This window comes from Aethalodelphis obliquidens, unplaced genomic scaffold, assembly GCF_003676395.1.
Source record: "Aethalodelphis obliquidens isolate GAN/ISIS:26980383/991018 unplaced genomic scaffold, ASM367639v1 scaffold8, whole genome shotgun sequence".
NCBI lineage: Eukaryota > Metazoa > Chordata > Mammalia > Artiodactyla > Delphinidae > Aethalodelphis > Aethalodelphis obliquidens.
In genome coordinates, this window is record NW_020837952.1 from 27,547,388 (window position 1) to 27,565,954 (window position 18,567).

At 36.8% G+C, this 18,567-nt stretch overlaps 1 protein-coding gene across 4 annotated transcripts in view; it reads right to left on the reverse strand.

Moving 5' to 3' along the window:
* PPFIA2 (PPFI scaffold protein A2) overlaps positions 1-18,567 on the reverse strand; it is a 473,386-nt gene that overhangs the window by 33,153 nt on the left and 421,666 nt on the right. For 3 of the 4 annotated variants that reach the window (XM_027107099.1, XM_027107100.1, XM_027107097.1), the window contains exons 22-23: positions 5,376-5,457; positions 897-1,097 (exon numbers count right to left, since the gene is read on the reverse strand). In XM_027107099.1, coding sequence (XP_026962900.1) covers positions 897-1,097; positions 5,376-5,457 — 283 coding nt within the window. Of the gene's footprint in view, positions 1-896; positions 1,098-5,375; positions 5,458-16,098; positions 16,108-18,567 lie in introns of all 4 variants that reach the window. The other variant, XM_027107098.1, reaches the window with a different exon arrangement.

The following is an 18,567-nucleotide window of genomic DNA, read 5'->3' on the forward strand; positions in this document are numbered from 1 at the left end:
AATGAGAGGCCCGCGTACCGCAAAAAAAAAAAAAAAAAATGAAGCAAATTTCTCTAATTTATGGTCTGTGTTTAAGACCATGTGTAAAAATTTATACTCAAGTTAGCTTTGTGCCTGAAAACTGAAATAAAGTAATATCACTTTTCTATCTTTTGCCCACTATTCAAACTTACCTCATTCTTCCATATTTTATTATTTTGCATAAGACATGGGACCAGAAAAATCCATTTAACAACAGAAACCATATCCTTTATCAGCAAAAGATATAATTTGGGAAAGGACTAAAGAAAGAATGAATATTATTTGGGAGTTTTTCCTCTGTTTGAATTTGTCATCTGGCATGCCTTTTTTTAGATATTTTGTTCTTTCCTAATATTAAGATAGGGATGAAATTATGAGAGAAACAGGGATTTATAAATAAAAGGCAAACAGGTTTTGAAGGAAGATAATCCACTTGATATTTATAAAACATTAAATACTAAGGTACTTTCATAATTATGAAAACTGCTTAAGAAGTAGTGAGTCTAGCATTACATCTTCAAAAAGTACTAATGCCCTATTGCTCATCTCCTGAGATGCTGGATTACATTAAAAAGAAAAATTCTGAAAAAGAGTAAACTCTTGGTCTTGTTGCTTGGGAGAAAAATCTAAACTTTAGTCTAGAGGCTAGCTCAAAAGTCTATCTTGGTTGCAGGCTTCAAGTCTGATAGGAATCACAGCTCCTCAGTTGAAAACCTATTAAAAGTAGCAGCAAGGTTAATGGAGAGCAAGCTAAATCTCCTCAGAATAATTCATGCTGACATTGAAATGTGTGCTGCCACAGTTTTGCTCTGTGGACTTGGAGGTGCTGCTATTCACCCAGCACTGGGAGAGGGAAGGAGCACAAATGGACTCACAGTTCTGGATGTTGGAGGAGCTGAAGGACTGGTTAGGGAAACCATCTCCTGGATTGCTAATCGGAGCTTTAAGCGATGCAGAGGATTGCTGATTCCAATTTCTCTCTGGATCTCAGTGTCTGATAAAGCAGACATAATGGCACCGCTCTTCACATTGGCTCGGCAGGCTGCCACATACCAAGCAGGCATTCCCAACCAGAGCTGTTAGATAGGGAAAAATACATACCCAGGTTATAATAATAGCTAACCATTAACAATGTCTATGCGCTAGACATTATTTTAAGTATCTTCCTTGTATGAACTCATTTATTACCACACCCCATGAAAGAGATGCTATTATTTTTTCCCCAGAAGAGACAGATGCACAAAGACATTAAATAATTTATTCAAAAAAACCAGTTAGGCAGTAATGGAAACAAAGGTTGGAAATGTAGACTTCAGGGTCTGCAATTTAACAACTAATTTATATTATTAGGGATACATATAATGGCTGCACCTCACCAAATCTCCTCTTGAGTTTAAGGACAAGAACAGCTACAAGCTGCGTTTGGTAAAGGCTCAATTAACATTTGTTTAATAAACGACTTCAGTTTATAACTCTCCTTTGGAATTCTGAGTGCCTTTGATCAAAGGCTTTAATGTGGCTAATCCACATTTCCAATCTCTCTACCTATAGGTGTATGAACGCAATTAGATGCTAAATATGAAAATACTTTTTGGAGAATGAAATGCTGGGCTAATGGAAGAGGCTAACATTATAAACATCTGGAAAACATTAGCTAAAGAGAGTTACAAAATGAATATTGCTTTAGAAATTAGGGATTGTGATTCTTCAGCTTTGCTGTGAGGCTCTGGAAAGACAATTGAATTGGTAGTGCAATGAGCACAGCATAATGCCTGGCATATTATCTGCAGCACAGGGTGAATGCACTGTGTTGTAGCATCTGAATTACATACACTTAAATAAGGAATATTCTTTCCAATCCTGCCCACCCCTCCTCCATCATTAGCTATGAGTAAGAAACAGGCACATGCAAATGAGCAGTTTAAATCTTGGTTTTAAACAGCCAAAATACTGATTTTTTTTGTTGTTGTTGTTGATTTTATTTGTTGATATGAACAGATTGAGTAAAAGGAGAGAGCATGAGAGTGAGAAAAAGTGAGAGAGTAAGAGAAGAAAACCTATAAATCATCAGTATACAATGCCAAGAGCTCTGGATCAAGAATCAGAAGGCTTGGGCTCTCATTCCTTCCTTGTCATTGGCAAGTCAAGTCCTCTAAACCTCAGCCTTATTTTCCCCACTTGTAAAATGGAAGGGATTCGGCTTTATTATTTCTAAGGCTTGGTGTTACGCAGCTTCTAAGATGGCTCCCAATGATCTCACTTCCTGACATTCCTGCCCTTGTCCTCTTCCTCTGAGTTTGGGCTGGACCTGGTGACTTATTGTAATGAAAAGACTATGATAAAAGTGATGGGATCTGACTTTCCAGATTAGGTTATGAAAAGACTGTGGCTTCATTCCTGCCAGTCCTCTCCCCCTCTGTCTTCTCCGAGCTCTCGCTCTGGGGAAAGCCAGCTGCAGGGCTGTGAGTTGTCCTTTGAGATGCCCACATGGAAAGGAACAGATGTCTCTGGCCAACAGCTAGCAAGGAACTGAGTCAGCTTGGAATTGGATTTCCCCAAGTCAAGCCTTGAGATGACTGCTGTCCTGGCTGACACCTTGCTTGCGGCCTTGTGAGAGACTTTGAACAGAGGCGGTAGCTAAACCATGTCCAGATTCCTGACCTACAGAAGCCAGGAGGAAAATAAATGCTAAGTGTTGGGATAATTTGTTACATGATAATAGGTAACACTGATTTTTTTTTAATTAAAAAATTCTGCCATATTAAAGGGTTGCTTGCCTCTGTAGAGGAAACACAAAAAGTCAAATCTTTCAGTCAATGTGGCCTGACTGAGATAAGAGAAGGAGAGAGGGGATATAGGTACAGTGCATGACTGAATATAGTATCTCCTACAGGTTAGGCAAAGGAATTGACCTTGCCTTGACAGACATGATTAGCTACGACAGAAGATGGGACTTGACTTCATAGTTTGTAAACTCAAGTTGTTCAAAATAACTAAACATCTAAATATACCTTCACTGGACCCTAAAGATTGTCACCTCTTTTCATCTCCTCTATGCTAAGATATTTGGATTTCCACACTGGTTAACATTACCCAGATGCTTGCCAATACATGGTTACCAAGGTCATCCCTGATTAGACTTCTACAAAGTTTTTGGTGTCGATAAATGGTGTGTGAAGCATCAGACTTATTTGTTCACATCACTCTTAGCGGGCTGTGCACTGAAGGAGATACTAAAGGAGGTGAAAGTTAAGAGCCCTCATTCATTGGATCACCCACCTCATTCATCTTGTTTATTCCATTGTATAATTTCACTTATTATGCAACACTGGTTTCCTTGTTGTTCCCTGGAAACAGCCCAGGCCTTTTTCTGCCTCAGGACCTTTGCATCTGCTGCTCCCTCTATTTGAATGCTTGTCCCCTCTATCTTCACATGCCTTACTCTCTCACATACTTTAAATCTTTACTCAAATGTCTCCTTCCCTCTGAATGTCTCTTCCCCTCCTTCCCAGAACAGCAAGCAGACATTCTTTATCCCCATTCCTTGCCTTATTTTTTTTTCCATGGCACTTAGCTTCTAACATACAGTGTCATTTACTCCTCAATCTGTCATCGCATGAAAGAAAATAAGCTCAAGGAGGACCAATGTTTCATATACATACTCTGTTCAGAGGTGCATTTGAAGCATCTAGAACAAAGTCAGGTGCCAAAGAGGTGCTCTGTAAATAGTTGTGAAGTCACTGCATAAAGTCATTTTATAAAGTCACTTTACGGAGCACATTATGAGCAATTTCTGCATGCTCAGGATAGTTCTAATTAGCACAAACTTCACTGCCTGTCATTTCCTAGCCCCTTAATGTCAGTAAATCTGTTTTGTTTTTTTTTTTTAATATATAAAGGATTTGTTCATCACTTGCCAAAACAGCAGTTAACTCTCTGTCAAACTGCAGCTCATTTTACTGGAGTGAAACTGAACAAAGAATTGCTCTCAGTTTTTTTTTTTTTTTCGCTCTCAGTTTTGAGGTGGGCTTTCTTAAGCATTTTGTCTTATAATTGACTTTTAAAATATAGTAAGTTGAAAGAAATATTTGGAAGAAGCAGCTCTGATCACTAATAAGCTAAAAATTCCCTGACTGATATAAAAGAATAAAATAAAGCAAGACACAGCCTTCTTTCACTCAGTCCAAGAAAAAAATGCAGCATGTTGTTATATTTATCTGTATATTATTATTTTTTACACTCAAGTCAGTTTTGATTGTTCCTTATTGATTAATTCATTAGCTCTGGATGTGATATGATAATGAAGGTGGACAACTTTATAATCCCAAACCTTTTAAAACAATGGGTTTTAATTGCCTCTGCCAAGCAAGAAAAGTTCATACAGTCAGTCCCTTGGTACCCTCAGGAAATTGGCTCCAGGATACCCCATACCAAAATCCGCAAATGCTCAAGTCCCTTACTGTTGGGCCTCGGTATACACAGGCTCATCATCCTCGGATTCTGTCTCGGATTGAACGTGTTTGGTTGAATCCACGATGGGGAACCCATGGATAGGGAGGGCTGACTGTATTCTTCTTTGCCTTGACATCAGCATATCCTAGCAGCTACCAACAGCCCGCACTAGAGAACTGAATGGAAGGGGCAGTGAAAACTATTGATAAGTGGTATGAAGGGGCCCTTCGTGGTCAAATATGTACTTCGTTCACTGTCCTGGTCTGCTCCTGCTGCCTCCAAGCTGATCAAGTATGAACTCACTTTTCCAGACCCTTGTGTTATGCAGGAAATGCTGAATGTAATTTTTGTTTCATTAAAACATTCAGTCTAGACACAGAAGGGAATAAGGGAATGCATCTTCTTCTGCATAGCTCCAAATGTCTAAATCTAGCTGGCCCCTAGTCTTAAAGAACTAGGTTCAGGAATTATACTACAAGCAAAGGAACGGCAGCAATATCTTGGATAAGACAGAGTGTTAAATATATGGAGATGCCTCTTCTCTGTTAACCTGCTGATGAGGAAGGGCTCTGGACTGATGTACTGGGACAGGTGTTTTCTTGCAACAACAGAAGTATCACTCAAAAACCGTTTCTTGATTTACTCTAGATATGAAGAAGATAGAATTTACCAAAACTTCCTTTTATCTCACAGCCTGCTTCCTTCTGCCACAATCGCAAGAAAACATCAGAGTAAAATCACAAGAATGCCCATGGGTCCCCAGATGAAGCAAATATTCTCTTTATAAGTTATTCAAGACTATTGGAAAACTAGGATGTCAGGAACCGGTCTTTACTTGTCTCTAAAAATACTATCAAGTTAGCAGTGATTGGATTAAGAGCCTTCTGGTTTAACTCTCTTACCTCTAACCACGCGACTACAGTGGGCCCATCCCACTGCGCAAAAGGTAATCCCTTTCTCCGAGCTTCTTCTAGAAGTTCATGCCTGAAGTATACAGCAAAGATTATTAGTCAGGTAATATGGGAAAAGACGGCTGTGATTATTTTTAATGACAATATTTTTTAAAAACCCGATAATCCTTTATAAGCTTTTTATGAGTTAATACAGAAATAACAGAAATCCTTCTTCCTTTGAATAATACATGCAAATCATCCATTGATTTTATTAGAAATGAAACACTGACATCTAAAAATAATTTTCCTCAACACTTATTCACTAAAAGTCAAACATTAAATGTTAATGGACTAAGAAGCTGAATTTTATTATCAGCAAATATCATATTCCTTAAACAAGAAACTGGCCCACATATGCGTGTTCTGGCATGCACTACAGGCTCTAAATGAGGCTTCTTCCATCTGTCTTGCCTGTTTCCCTTATTATTTCAGTAGGAGATAAATGCCTGTTTATAGAGGCAGAAGATCAAGTTGGTCATTTTAGCCCCATTCAAGTGATATGCTTGATTTTAGTATGCTCTCTGGGTCCAGGTGGCTATCTTAGGAGTTAGCTTTTTGTATAGACTACAAAATTACTTCTCATTTGAAGAGAACTCCGAGGTAAATTGACTTCCATCACTACAAAGCAATGTAAGGTGTAAAATTCAATAGTACACTTATTTCCATTTATAATCACTACTGGTTTTAACGAAAGCAAAACATCTCAATGACAACAAATGGTTGTTTCTGATAACAAAAAGTTGTAAAGAACCTTGACAAATGCATCTTTAATCACTATTTCTACTACTGACCCTTGACATCCATCTACAAAACCAATTTCAGATCACTCATGATTGAAATAGCAAGTTTCTGTTTTCTTTGAAACTCAAATTGATATATACCTGGCCAGGACTAGATTGGAAAATATATTCTCTATTCCTTAGATGCATTGATCCTACACACACATTTTTACACATATTGCTTTATATTGACTGTGTGTCTTTCATGCTTAGGAACTCCAAAACGAAGCATTTAATTATTTCCTACTACCAACTGATTAATTGTTTATTGTGGTGGACTATAATATGTTAAAATATATGATAAAAATGTCTTTTAACACAAAAGCTTTCCGTGTCTGTGATGGATGCTACCAAAAAAATGCAGTGTGACAAAGAAACAGGGAGGCAAAACAAAAATTAAAGTTATAGTAGATGAAGAGACACATAAATCAACTGCTCTTTCATTTCATGGGATAGCAAAGAAGCACGTGTAAGCTATTCAGCACCTGGGAAAGGGAACAGCAACACTGGTGCCATGAATCCAAGGTGAAACTAGAGGGACTCCCTCACCTGGCTTGCTCTACCCTCACCCATTCCCTCAGGCTTCCCAGTGACATTCCTTCATTGAATACCAGATTTGAATAGCATAGTCTCACTGTGACAGATATATTGACAGAAATGGGTTGAAGGGTTAAACAACCAACCATCAGGTACTTATTGAGCACCTATTGTGAGCTGAGACCTGTGGAAATACAGACACGCACCCAGTTTTCCAGGAGATCCCTGGTTACGTAGAAAAAGCAAACACATGAAATTGTTTAAAAACGTAGTATAATGCACAATTAGATGCCAAAACTCAGTGATGCATATTCTGAGGGTGAGGGTTTTGGAGAAGGGGTTAGTAGCAATGGAAATGATCAGTGAAGGCTTTGCAGCAACTGAACTGACTTCGAAGGGCTGGTGGGAAGGAGTTACAGATGATGTTCCAATCTGGATGAGCAGTAAGGGTGGATGGGCAGAGGCAGGACTGAACACAGAATACGTGCAAGAAAATTTAGAGTAGGCTTCCACAGAGCCAAGGGCATTATTGAAAGTTGTAGTATTATATCCATTAGGGAAAAAAAATACTTCCAGTTATGTGACAGGTGAGTGGCATTAAAGGGGAAGAAACAAGTATACATTTATAACTGGTTTTTGCTACATTTAGCAAAAAAGCAAGTCAATATGCACTCAACACCTAGGAAGCACATAACATTTTCACAAGTGAATTACATGAACTGTACATACGCCATTTTAGAAAACTAGAACATTTTAATTCTGACTAGTTCCTTAATAAAACAATGCACCACATGAGCTGGATGATCCTATTAAAAGTTAAATTGGATAATGTAACTTCTCTGCTCCTAACTTTCCAGTTACTACCTGTCTCACTGAGAATAAAGCTCATGCAGCTGATAGGATCCACCCTACCCTCTTCATCTTTCTGACTCAATTCCCATCTCACTCCGCAACACCAGTTTCCTTGTTGCTCCCTGGAAACAGCCCAGGCCTTTTTCTGCCTCAGGACCTTTGCACCTGTTGTTCCCTCTATTTGAATGCTTGTCCCCTCTATCTTCACATGCCTTACTCCCTCACATACTTTAAATCTTTACTCAAATGTCTCCTTCCCTCTGAATGTCTCTTCCCCTCCTTCCCAGAACAGCAAGCAGACATTCTTTATCCCCATTCCTTGCCTTATTTTTTTTCCATGGCACTTAGCTTCTAACATACAGTGTCATTTACTCCTCAATCTGTCATCGCATGAAAGAAAATAAGCTCAAGGAGGACCAACGTTTCATATACATATTCTGTTCAGAAGTGCACTTGAAGCATCTAGAACAAAGTCAGGCACCAAAGAGGTGCTCTGTAAATAGTTGTGAATGTTGAACATGTCAGCCAGTATTTACATTTAGCTGCTTCTTGTTTCAGCCACTTGCATCCCATAATGTATTTTTTAGTCCATTTTTTTAGCCACTTTGTCAGCATAGCACCCATTCCACACGATTCTAAGAGTCTGATCTGGTTTGCGACCCCTGATAGGAATCTGGTTGAGGTAATCCAGTGTGTTCAAATAATCCTATTCTCTTTTTGAACAGAAATTTATCATACAATTGTTTGAGAAGTCATTGGACGATGTAAACCTTGGGAAAGTTTTCCTTTTTTTTGCTTTGTTTATTGTGTTTAAATCACAAACTCTCATAGCACAATAACTTTAGTAAGAGTTTGCAAAGATAATGAAATAAGGGGGCTCAAGTCCAGTGGATTCTGCCCTTTGGTCCTCAGCTGGCAGGGCTAAATCCCAAGTAGAGGCCTTTGAAATGACACACTTGAAACTGTGAGAAACAGGCCAGATTGGAGTGGATGGCTGGATTTTACTCTAGGACTGTGTGCTACATGATGTTAACTCCAGACCTGCTTTTCCTTAACCCAAGGGCAGTTTTTATTATGTAAAGAAATGCATTGAAATTCTCAAAGCAATATTACATTTAATTCTTCTCTATTATAAAAAAAAGTCTGCATTATACAGAATTTATAAGAGACATATATCTGGGCATATTGGCTTGAGAGAGAGGCACTGTTAGAAAAAGAAAGCAATATGGGTAATGCTCTAATTGTTGGAAATCACTGAGTTTAATACATGATGATTTCATAACATTATTAAGGGCATGTATAGCATTAATTTCATGGGGCCATGCTTGTTGTCATTAGATATTTTGAAGTCACTGTCAGAAAAATATTAGAAATACTAAATATAAAGCTGATTTGGCCCAAACAGGCATTTTGTATATACTGGTGTTCTCTGTTCGTCCAGTGCATGTGTAGAAATTTATGCATTCTCTCTGTATCCCAGATTCAACCTTTTCAAAGGTTCAGTGACAGTTCTTCCAGAGCGATGTCATGATCACATTCCCCAGTACACATCTGCGTCTGAAATTACTGTCTTTCTATTCAGGCCTGAAGAAACATTTTTGCCTCCCTTCCTTCCTTCCTTCCTTCCCTCCATCCTTCCTTCATCCCTTCTTTCCTTCTTTCTTCCCTCCCTTCTTTCCTTCCCTCCCTTTTTTCCTTTCTCCCTCCCTCCCTCCTCTCTTTCCTTCCTTCCTTTCTTTTAGACAATCTAATATTTAACCATCCTTTCCCCTCAAATCACTTATACATTACTATAGTTAAGGGCACCCATTTTTGTTTTAAGTTTTAGACCAGATTCAGTAGCACTTCCTTCTAGAGGAAGTTTCAGGTACAGGATTGTCATTTCCTGTGTGGAAACAAAAAAAGAAAAGTACTAATTGTAAGGGAAGGTCATTTTGAATCAGAAAAACTTGTGAGTCACTGAGCATTTTCAGGGAACACATTCTTGTCTGCAATAAAGAATACCATTAGATTCCCTCCAAAGGCCTCAGACTCTCTTGATAAGGGTGTCAGTGAGTTACTGTAAATGGAATGTGACACATTAAGAAGGCCCAGCACTTGGGGAATGCTCAGGTGTGTGAGTAATTGGCAAGTTCATACAGAAATGTGCAGAGGGCAGCCTGCACTTGCCTGTGCCTGCTCTGAAGACAGGAACGAAGTGTGGGCAGCCTAGTAATGTCTACACCCAAGGATTTCTAGATAAAGGACTGAGAACGTCTAAAAATGTAAATAAATCAAGGGTATTTTCCAGGCTTGGAGCTCCTAAATACTAACCCAGACTAATTTAAGCAAGTATGATTTTGCTTAAATGATTCCATCCAAATAGAAATGTCTGGCTCCTCCTTTTCAGGTTTTATGTCTTTCTCCAATTATTTCAGTCTTGACCTCATAGGTAGAGTGTGCTTACATTGCTAAGCTCTGGTTCCTTCACACTAAACAGCAGCCACATGCCTCCCACTCACTTTATCTTGATTTTCGAGACACAACAAAAATACTTCCTCTCAGAAGCCATCCTACCCTGGACCCAGGGGCAATATTTACTACTTATTTTTATAGGCCCCTTAGTACGGAACAATTTTCCCTAGAATATCTTTAACATTTTATTGAGTCAGAGATTTAGCCAGTTTTATTTTTTGTTTTGAGGACAAAAACCAGATACATGGTAGGTCTACAAAAATCTAATGACTGACTGCCAAACCTAGTCCGGGGGCACACAAAGTCCCTGTTCTCGTACCCTTACAGTTTGGGAGAACAACTTGTAAATCAACAAATTCAATAAGATGATAAAACTCTGAGAAATGAAATTCATTAGTTACTCAAAAATTCATAAACTATGGGGACAGGAAAGTCTCCTTTTCCATATTTTTCCCAATGTGGATGGTTCATTGCTGTCAGTGAAAAGAGACTTTATTCTCAGACCACTTAGCCTAGGATGCTATTTTGGGACGGCCAATTTGCAACATGACTGTCTAAATACCACACGGTACCATTTCCTTTGTCACTCAGACTGGCCATTTCAGTCACCCTCCATTTAATGCCTGTCAATTTCCCATTCATACTTTGCATTTTATCTTCTTTCACTTTCTATTTTCACTGCCATTATTCTTTTTTCTGTCTTTTAACTGGCCCCACTCTCCAAGCTTCTTACCCTTGCAATTCACTGCCATGAAAAAAATCTGCTGCCATGGCAAAGTAGGTAATGCAGTGGGCTCTGAAGTGGGAATGCTTGGGCTGGATTCCTGGTGCCCTCCCTTCTTAGCTGTGCATCCAAAGACAAGTCACTTTACCTTTTTGTGCCTCAGTTTCCTCATCTGTAAAATGAAGTTGATAACAGTACCTACCTCAGAGGGTTGGTATGAGAGTTGAATAAGAAAATATATGTAATGTGATGACAACAGTGACTTGTACAAAGGAAATAGCCAATACGTGAGCTATTTATCATTGCACTATCCTCTGAAAACCCTTCAATGGTTCCTCGAATGCCTAGAGCATAATCCTTAACCTGGATTACAAAGACTGAAATCGGTTTAGTCTTGATTTTCCTTTCTAATCATCTTTCCTTATTTTTCACTAGAACTGAAAACCTACTTTGGCAAATAATATGAATAATTCCGTCTTTGCAAGTACCATTTTCCAGAGATGGTAAGTTCTTTCTCTTCTTCCTCCACTATCAAAATCTTACTGTTTGCCTGAATCATGGAACTTCCTTTTATTTTTGATCATCCCAGATCCCACAATGACTTTTTTATCTTTCAAAATCTGGAAACTCATAGTGTCAGCATTGCTCTAAAGACTGTTGATGAGCAGCACATACATGGGCCTCATCTCCCACCCAAGACTAAAGTCCTGGAGATGAGAGTTTGCTCTTCTACTGTACCATGCATTTTTCTTTGCAGGATCTAGCCAAGAACATCTTTTGCAAGATTGCTATTTTGTAATCCATGAACTCTCAGTGCTGACAACCATCCAGGATCCTTGATCAAAGGGCAGCTTTTAAGTATTCTATGTCCTTGTTAATATCCAACTACTTATTACATCTTAAAAAGAAGTAAGAACTTTGCTTACCTGTTACACAGATTGGCTGCAGGAAGAAATAAAAGTGCCCTCTCTAACATTAAATATGACATTTTGTAAATTGATCAACTATTACCAAAGCTTTTGTTCAAATTCTCATTTGTAGATCATGGAAATGAACTCCCAGAGTCTGCCTCTCCTTTGGTATTCCCTACTTCTCATCCTTGTTCCAACTTCCAGAAAGACCTTTCTTAACACAAATATTTTTGTAAGAGTTGCCTGCTTAAAAATCTCCCCCTTGAGGTTTTTAAGCAGGCAACTGAAAAAATAGGTCAAATATCTTAGTTCAACTAAAAAGACCCTTGGTGATCTGGCCCTTGGCTATCTCCCAGCTTCTTCTGCTCAAGCAATACTGAAATACTTGCCATTTTCCAAATACCTCATTCTGTTTTACCCTCTATGACTTTGTATATGCCTTCTTCTTCTGCCTAGAGCATCCTTCTTCGCATCATAATTGTGACAAACTCACACTTATCTTTCTGACAAAATTTATGCTTTATCCTTCCTGTTAAGATGCCAAGACCTTTCACAGGGAGAATTAATTTTCTCTTCTACAAAAACATTATAACTTGTATATACTCTAGTTATTGCACTTACTATACTTCTCATTTAAAATTGTATTTAAATGTAATTAAATAAGTTGTATTACAATTGAATACAGTGAGTACTATAATAGAACTTTATCTAATGTGCTCTCTTATTCATATGAACCACCTCATATCTTTCTAAGATATAATATCATGGTTTGAAAGACCAAAGTTTCTATATGCAGGCAAATTAGGGTTTAGATCTCAGATAATAACAGCTGACATGCATATATCACTTACTATGTGTGAAGCACTATCCTCAGTGCTTTATATGTGTAAGTCACTTAATCTTCACAACAATCCAATAAGATACATATTGATACACATTTGCAGATGAGGACACTGAAGAAAAGAGGCCGCTTGGAGCACAGAGTCGGTGAGTGCAGAGCCAGAATTTGAGTGCCAGCCACCTGGTCACACAGTCAGCCTCTTAACACCCCACACTATCCTTTAGCTAATTAACCTCTCTGAACTTTTCATAACCGTAAAAGGAAGAGAGTAACAACCACCTCTTTGTTAGAATTAAAGACAATGATAGTTTCCCACCTTTATTTCTCTCCTTTTTTTCATTCATATTTAGGCATACATTTATGTGACTTCTGGCTAATTTAGATAGTCTTTACCCCCTCACTATCACACATTTCAGTCCTCAACCCTGTAAGAGAAAAAAAGAGCTATGACTTTTCTTTTCTTGCTGTTCCCTACTACAAACAGGCTCTGAATCTTGGCCAGAGGAAGGAGGTTAGCCCCATTTATACAATCAGGATGGAAAAGCTGAATTTGTTTTAACTTGTTTCAGTTCAATTAATTTTGTGTTATTGTAATACAAGGTAATTCTCTGGTGGAATAATTTATCTTTAGGGCTTATTTACTTACTGAGGCACACAACAAGTACTCACTTACTGATACAACCGGGAGAAATAAGTATGTGGCTCGATAAGAACCAAGAATGAAATATAAGTCAAAATAATTTGACAATTGGATCTACTTCTTAAAAGTGTAGCACAGATAATAAATCTTCCCTACATAATATAACAGTAAATTTACATAGACTTCACACCATTATTAATTATAAAATGTATCTTATTCCAATAATCGTCGAGGGTAAATAGAACATGATCTCCTCAAATTTCAACCAGACAATGAGCTATAATCTCATCATTCAGAAATCTCTATCTGTTGATCAATTCCATGAAAATTAAAATTACATATTTGAGAAACTGTTTGAAATTCTGGTCAGCAAATATGAAGGAAATATGGTGCCACTTCAAATTTTTTAAATTCTGTAAGCTGAAAATGTATATATTAATTAACATAATTATCCTAAACAGAAATATATTACAAATCCCAATCAGCTGCTTCAGACATTGATTACCTAAGTAAACACAGTTAGCTCCATAAAATTAAGAGTTTCAGATCCGACATTAACAAGGTTGACTTGATTTTGAAAGCACCGCATGCTGTGATTTTGTATGTGTGTAAGTGCAAGTGTGTGTGTTTGTGTATCCTGTTATGGCACATTTTCACATGTAGTGCATATAAAAGTCCATTATACATTTAAGTAGTGCTTTATTTAGGTTCTCAGAATACATGCTAGGTTGCTTGAAATTATTTAATTACATAAAAAAGTTCATTCATGTTGAAACCTTTTTTTCCCCTGCAAGCTACTTGAAATGGAGGGCGCAGTCTCAGGAAAGAAATTTAATTTATTTGTGAATTTGAGTAGGGGTTTACATAATTTCACTCCTCATTTTATTTTGAATTTAATCACTTTCAAAACCATTGAAAAGGTATAAACACACACATGCACGCACAAATGTGATGGAGCAATACAGTTATTCATGCTGTTATTAAAAACTAGAGGGGCTTGTATTACTTTCCAGTAAACAATTTCACTTTTGCAAGACACTGTGGTTTGTTCTTCCCAGTCCCTTCTTGACTGTAAATTGGGGACTTACTGGAGGAACATTGGTAATTTTTCAGGTTTATATGGATGGCATTTAGACTAGATGGCTTTAGTGCTTCATCTAATTTTGAGCCCTCTTTAACTCAGATTTGAAGTTTATAGTTTCTATGCTTCTGAGATTATTCATATCTTCTCATACTCTTGTGAGTATTGGGAAGTTGACAGCAATTTTAGAAAGTACACAGAATATGAGTCAGTCACTCAAAAGTATGCAGCAAACACATGGGAAAGTTGGGGCTTAAAGTCTTGTCTTCTGATTCCTAATTCAATATTCTTTCCACTTCAAATCTTCCCACGTCTTTACTATGTTTGTACTATCTTCTCCTGACATTTAACCTCCTAAGCTTTCTTTTAGCAACTGTACTAAGGGAATGATTTTGAGGTCTTAAAATGTTTAAATTCCAGGAGCATGTGCAAGACAAGAAATTGAATTTTCCAATTAAGGTAATTATATCAGTTTCTTAAAGTCCATAAATATTGATGCATTATGAATCTATTATTTTTCAATATTTCATTCAAAAAGGGATGGGGGAATGAAGTTCATTATTTCAATTTCCTCATGAAACTTAAAATCATTAGGCCAATAATTCATGATAACATGAAAATAATGCTTTAAAAATCCAATGTCAGAATATCGATTGTTTTTAAAAAGTAAGATCTTACAACTTGCATTTGGCCAGCATAGTTGAATAGTATTCTAATCACAGCTTACCTTGCATTTGCAAGAACACTTCCTAGAATTTAATATCATAAATTATCCTTACTTAAGTAAACATTGCATTGTTAAATAATTAGTAATAGTAACTATAACTTAAAATTAGAGTAGGAAAAATATAACAAATATAAACCATATTAATGAAGAAAGCACATGACCTTTATTGGTATATAAAATATCCATATTGCCAATTAGTGACACTCTCCACAATTCCTGAATAATTGCATCTTATTGGAGCCATTTTACTTGTCCCCTCAAAATGTTTTGCTTTAAATGTAAAAGCAAAACCTCTCTCGATCTAAAGTGTTTTGTAGCTCACCATGTTACCAATGCAGACATTTACACGAAGGTAATATTTTATAATATTATGCATAATTATGCATAATATTATATGCATAATTTAGTTTTACTTTGAAGCCCAGTTGGTTTTAGAAATAAATAACAAATTCTAAGTTTAGTTCAAAAAGCAGGATTTGAAATTTGAAACAGTAATCTTAGTACTATACCTTTTCAAAGCTTTAAAAATTAACTAGTAGTATAGGAAACAAAAGAACACACAAAACCAAAGGGTTCAGCCAAAACCAAGGATTACTTTGGAATCTAAGTGTAAAAGTTCTTCTGGGGAAGAGCCAGCATTTAACCTTCTTCATGTACGTGTAGTTCTAGTAATCAACAAATAACCTTATCTCTTGAATATAATGCTGGTGGAAAACCACAAAGCACTAGGAAAACCACACAGGCAGTCTCAGCCTTGCAGCACAGTCAAAAGTACTCAAGTGGCCTGCAGCTATTACTTAAGCCTCACTGAATGTCACACTAACTCCTAGAGAGTGACTTGAGAACAGGGGAAATGTCATCTGGATTGCCTTTTGATATATGTGTAATAGAACTGAAGAAATTGAAGTGCCTGAAAGGACAACATGATTAATCTGAATGTGAACAACATTTCTCTGAACCAATGATTCCTTTTATGGTAAGGAAATGAATACACTTCACAACTTTCATTTTAGGTCAGAGGCAGTGCAGCTTGTGTTACAACTGAAAAGAGAAATACTAAAGATAAAAGAAAAAGAGGATGGTGCTGAAAATAAACATGTTCAGCAGCCATTGTGATTCAACTTACCCTGATGTGCTTTTCATGAGATGAAGAAGGACGGATGGAAAAGAAAAGCACACAAATGTTAATGGATACATTTCAATCCAAAGAAAGCCATGGAATAAAACAAGAGCATCATTTCAGATGTGTGGAAGCTCAGATACGAGAAAGACATGGTATTTTTTTTTTTCACCATGACACACATACTCACTGCGACCAAAAGCATAATCAGGATGAGGGCAGTTCTAATAGTTGACCAGTAAGTCTGTCTCTTGAAAATGAGCCACTCTGAAACATGCATGACCACATTTTCCCAGCCTCTAGTAAACCCCTGGAGGAAGTCAGGCAGCTTGTTAAAGAATGTTTTTTGCCTCAGGCTACTGTTTACAAATAGAAGCAGTAACTTACTAAGTGGTGCTCAGATTCTCATACAGATTTATAAGCTTACTGTTAGAGCTTAAGAAAAATACAGCAGACTTTTGGAAAGGCAGCAACTTGAACAAAGCACTGGTTTGAGGGTCAGAGTGTCTGGATTCCAGTTCACATACATGGTTTCGTCAAAATCACTAGTAGGTTCTGATGTTCAATCTCCTGAACTTAATTTGAGGCAAGAAGAAATTTGTACATTCCAGATCCATAATTTTATAATTCTAACAAGTGCTGTAACAATAATAATTATGTGCCAGTAATCAGATCATGAGAGTATAAAAACATTCTATCACTCTTCTTCCCCTGCCACATGGAATTCTTCCTCCTCTATTTGAACTGCCAAAATAAATGTTGAGCTGTGCTAACTGGGTGTCTTTCAGTAGAAGCATTTATTTATCTGGACAGATGTTCATAAATGTTGCTCTGAGGGAGAAAATGAACTAGAGTGGTTCACCAATGCTACGAAAAATCATCACAAAAATGTAGATTTAAATGTAGTGGTTGAAGTAGCCCACTTGTTCCCTGGATAGAATAGAGGCACTGGGAAAATATGGAATTTAAATAATCCAACAAAAGGCCATGAGAATATTATTTAAAATTTTCTGTACAAGCATAATAGATTAATTCTTAGAAAAATAAAACTTACTATAGCTCATAAAATAGAGTCAATGTAACAAAATATGAAGCAGAGATTCCTATCTAAGAAATGAGGCAAGTTAGAGAGCTCCCTTTTTTATTGCACAATCATTATAAAGAAAAGCTGGACGTGTGATGCCACACCCTGCACATGCCTCCTCCAAACACATTCATTCAGAGAAACTGTGTATTCTTTCATTAAATGTGCATTTTAGAGAAATGCATGTTCTTTGACCTTAGCTGCAGAACAGCTGTGGCAAGCTCTTTAAATTTTCACATAAACGAAAACATAATTGTCCATACAAATTGGCATCACAATGTCCTAAGAAATTTAAGCCATATTTCTTACATCATATATGCAACATAAAGAAAATTAAGACCCAAAAGAGATACATTCCAGGTGGTTAAAGTGGTTTTCCTGTCAACATACCTGTGAACACTTTGATGAGTTCTGAAAAAAGGGCAATTTCTGTGCTCTTCATGAAAATTGCCAAAGTATTTGGGGCCAGTTATTACCATGGACAAAATAATCGTCCTCAGTCTACTAGCTACCTAGGAATTGCTCTCCAATAAAACAAGTTGAACAAATCTGCACACAGTGGAATATTAATATTTCTCACATATTTATCATTTTTAAAGTAGGAAACTTGTACCTATAGAAATACCCTGAATATAAAACATAAGAGAAATGATGAAAATAAACAGGAAACACAAATATAAAGGCATCACTCAAGAAGTATTGCTTAAAGTTCTAATATATATATATCGATGTATATAAGTTATCTGACTTTTCATAGTTTTTATGAACTTTCTTCTCCTCTATAGTCAATTAGTTTAAGAGCAATACTGAGCAGCTATTTCACTTTAGAATAGTAAGTATTTCAGCTCACGACCTTCAAAAAAATATGTTCTGCAAAGAATCATAAACGACTCTAAGAGAGTTTGTGATAATATATTATAAATTCATATCAGAGGTAATATATATTTGCATAATTTTTTTGGTCTGGATAAAGTGATTTTTCTTCTTATAAAAATTGATATTCTTTTCTACATGCAGTTATTTACAGGAACATATAACCTCTTATTCTTTTTCTTTCTACTCCAGATTGTCAAGGTTATGAGACTAGCAAGAGAGATTCTGGTCAAGAATTAACATTTTTCAGTTAAAGACCACTGTAAGTAATAGGCAAATAACAATTTTTCATTGACCTAGAAAACAGGTTTTAAGGTACCCACTAATGAATAAGATCAATCCAGTTACTGGCACAATATTTTCCTTGGGAACATCAGCATACATCCAGACACAAACAAGAAGACATTATCAACTAACGTATATCTTATATTCCAAAACAGGATTCTTAAATGTTTAAGTTTCCTCACTTTAATCTTCTAGATCTCTTACTGAATGAATGGGCCTTCGGTTTATAAACT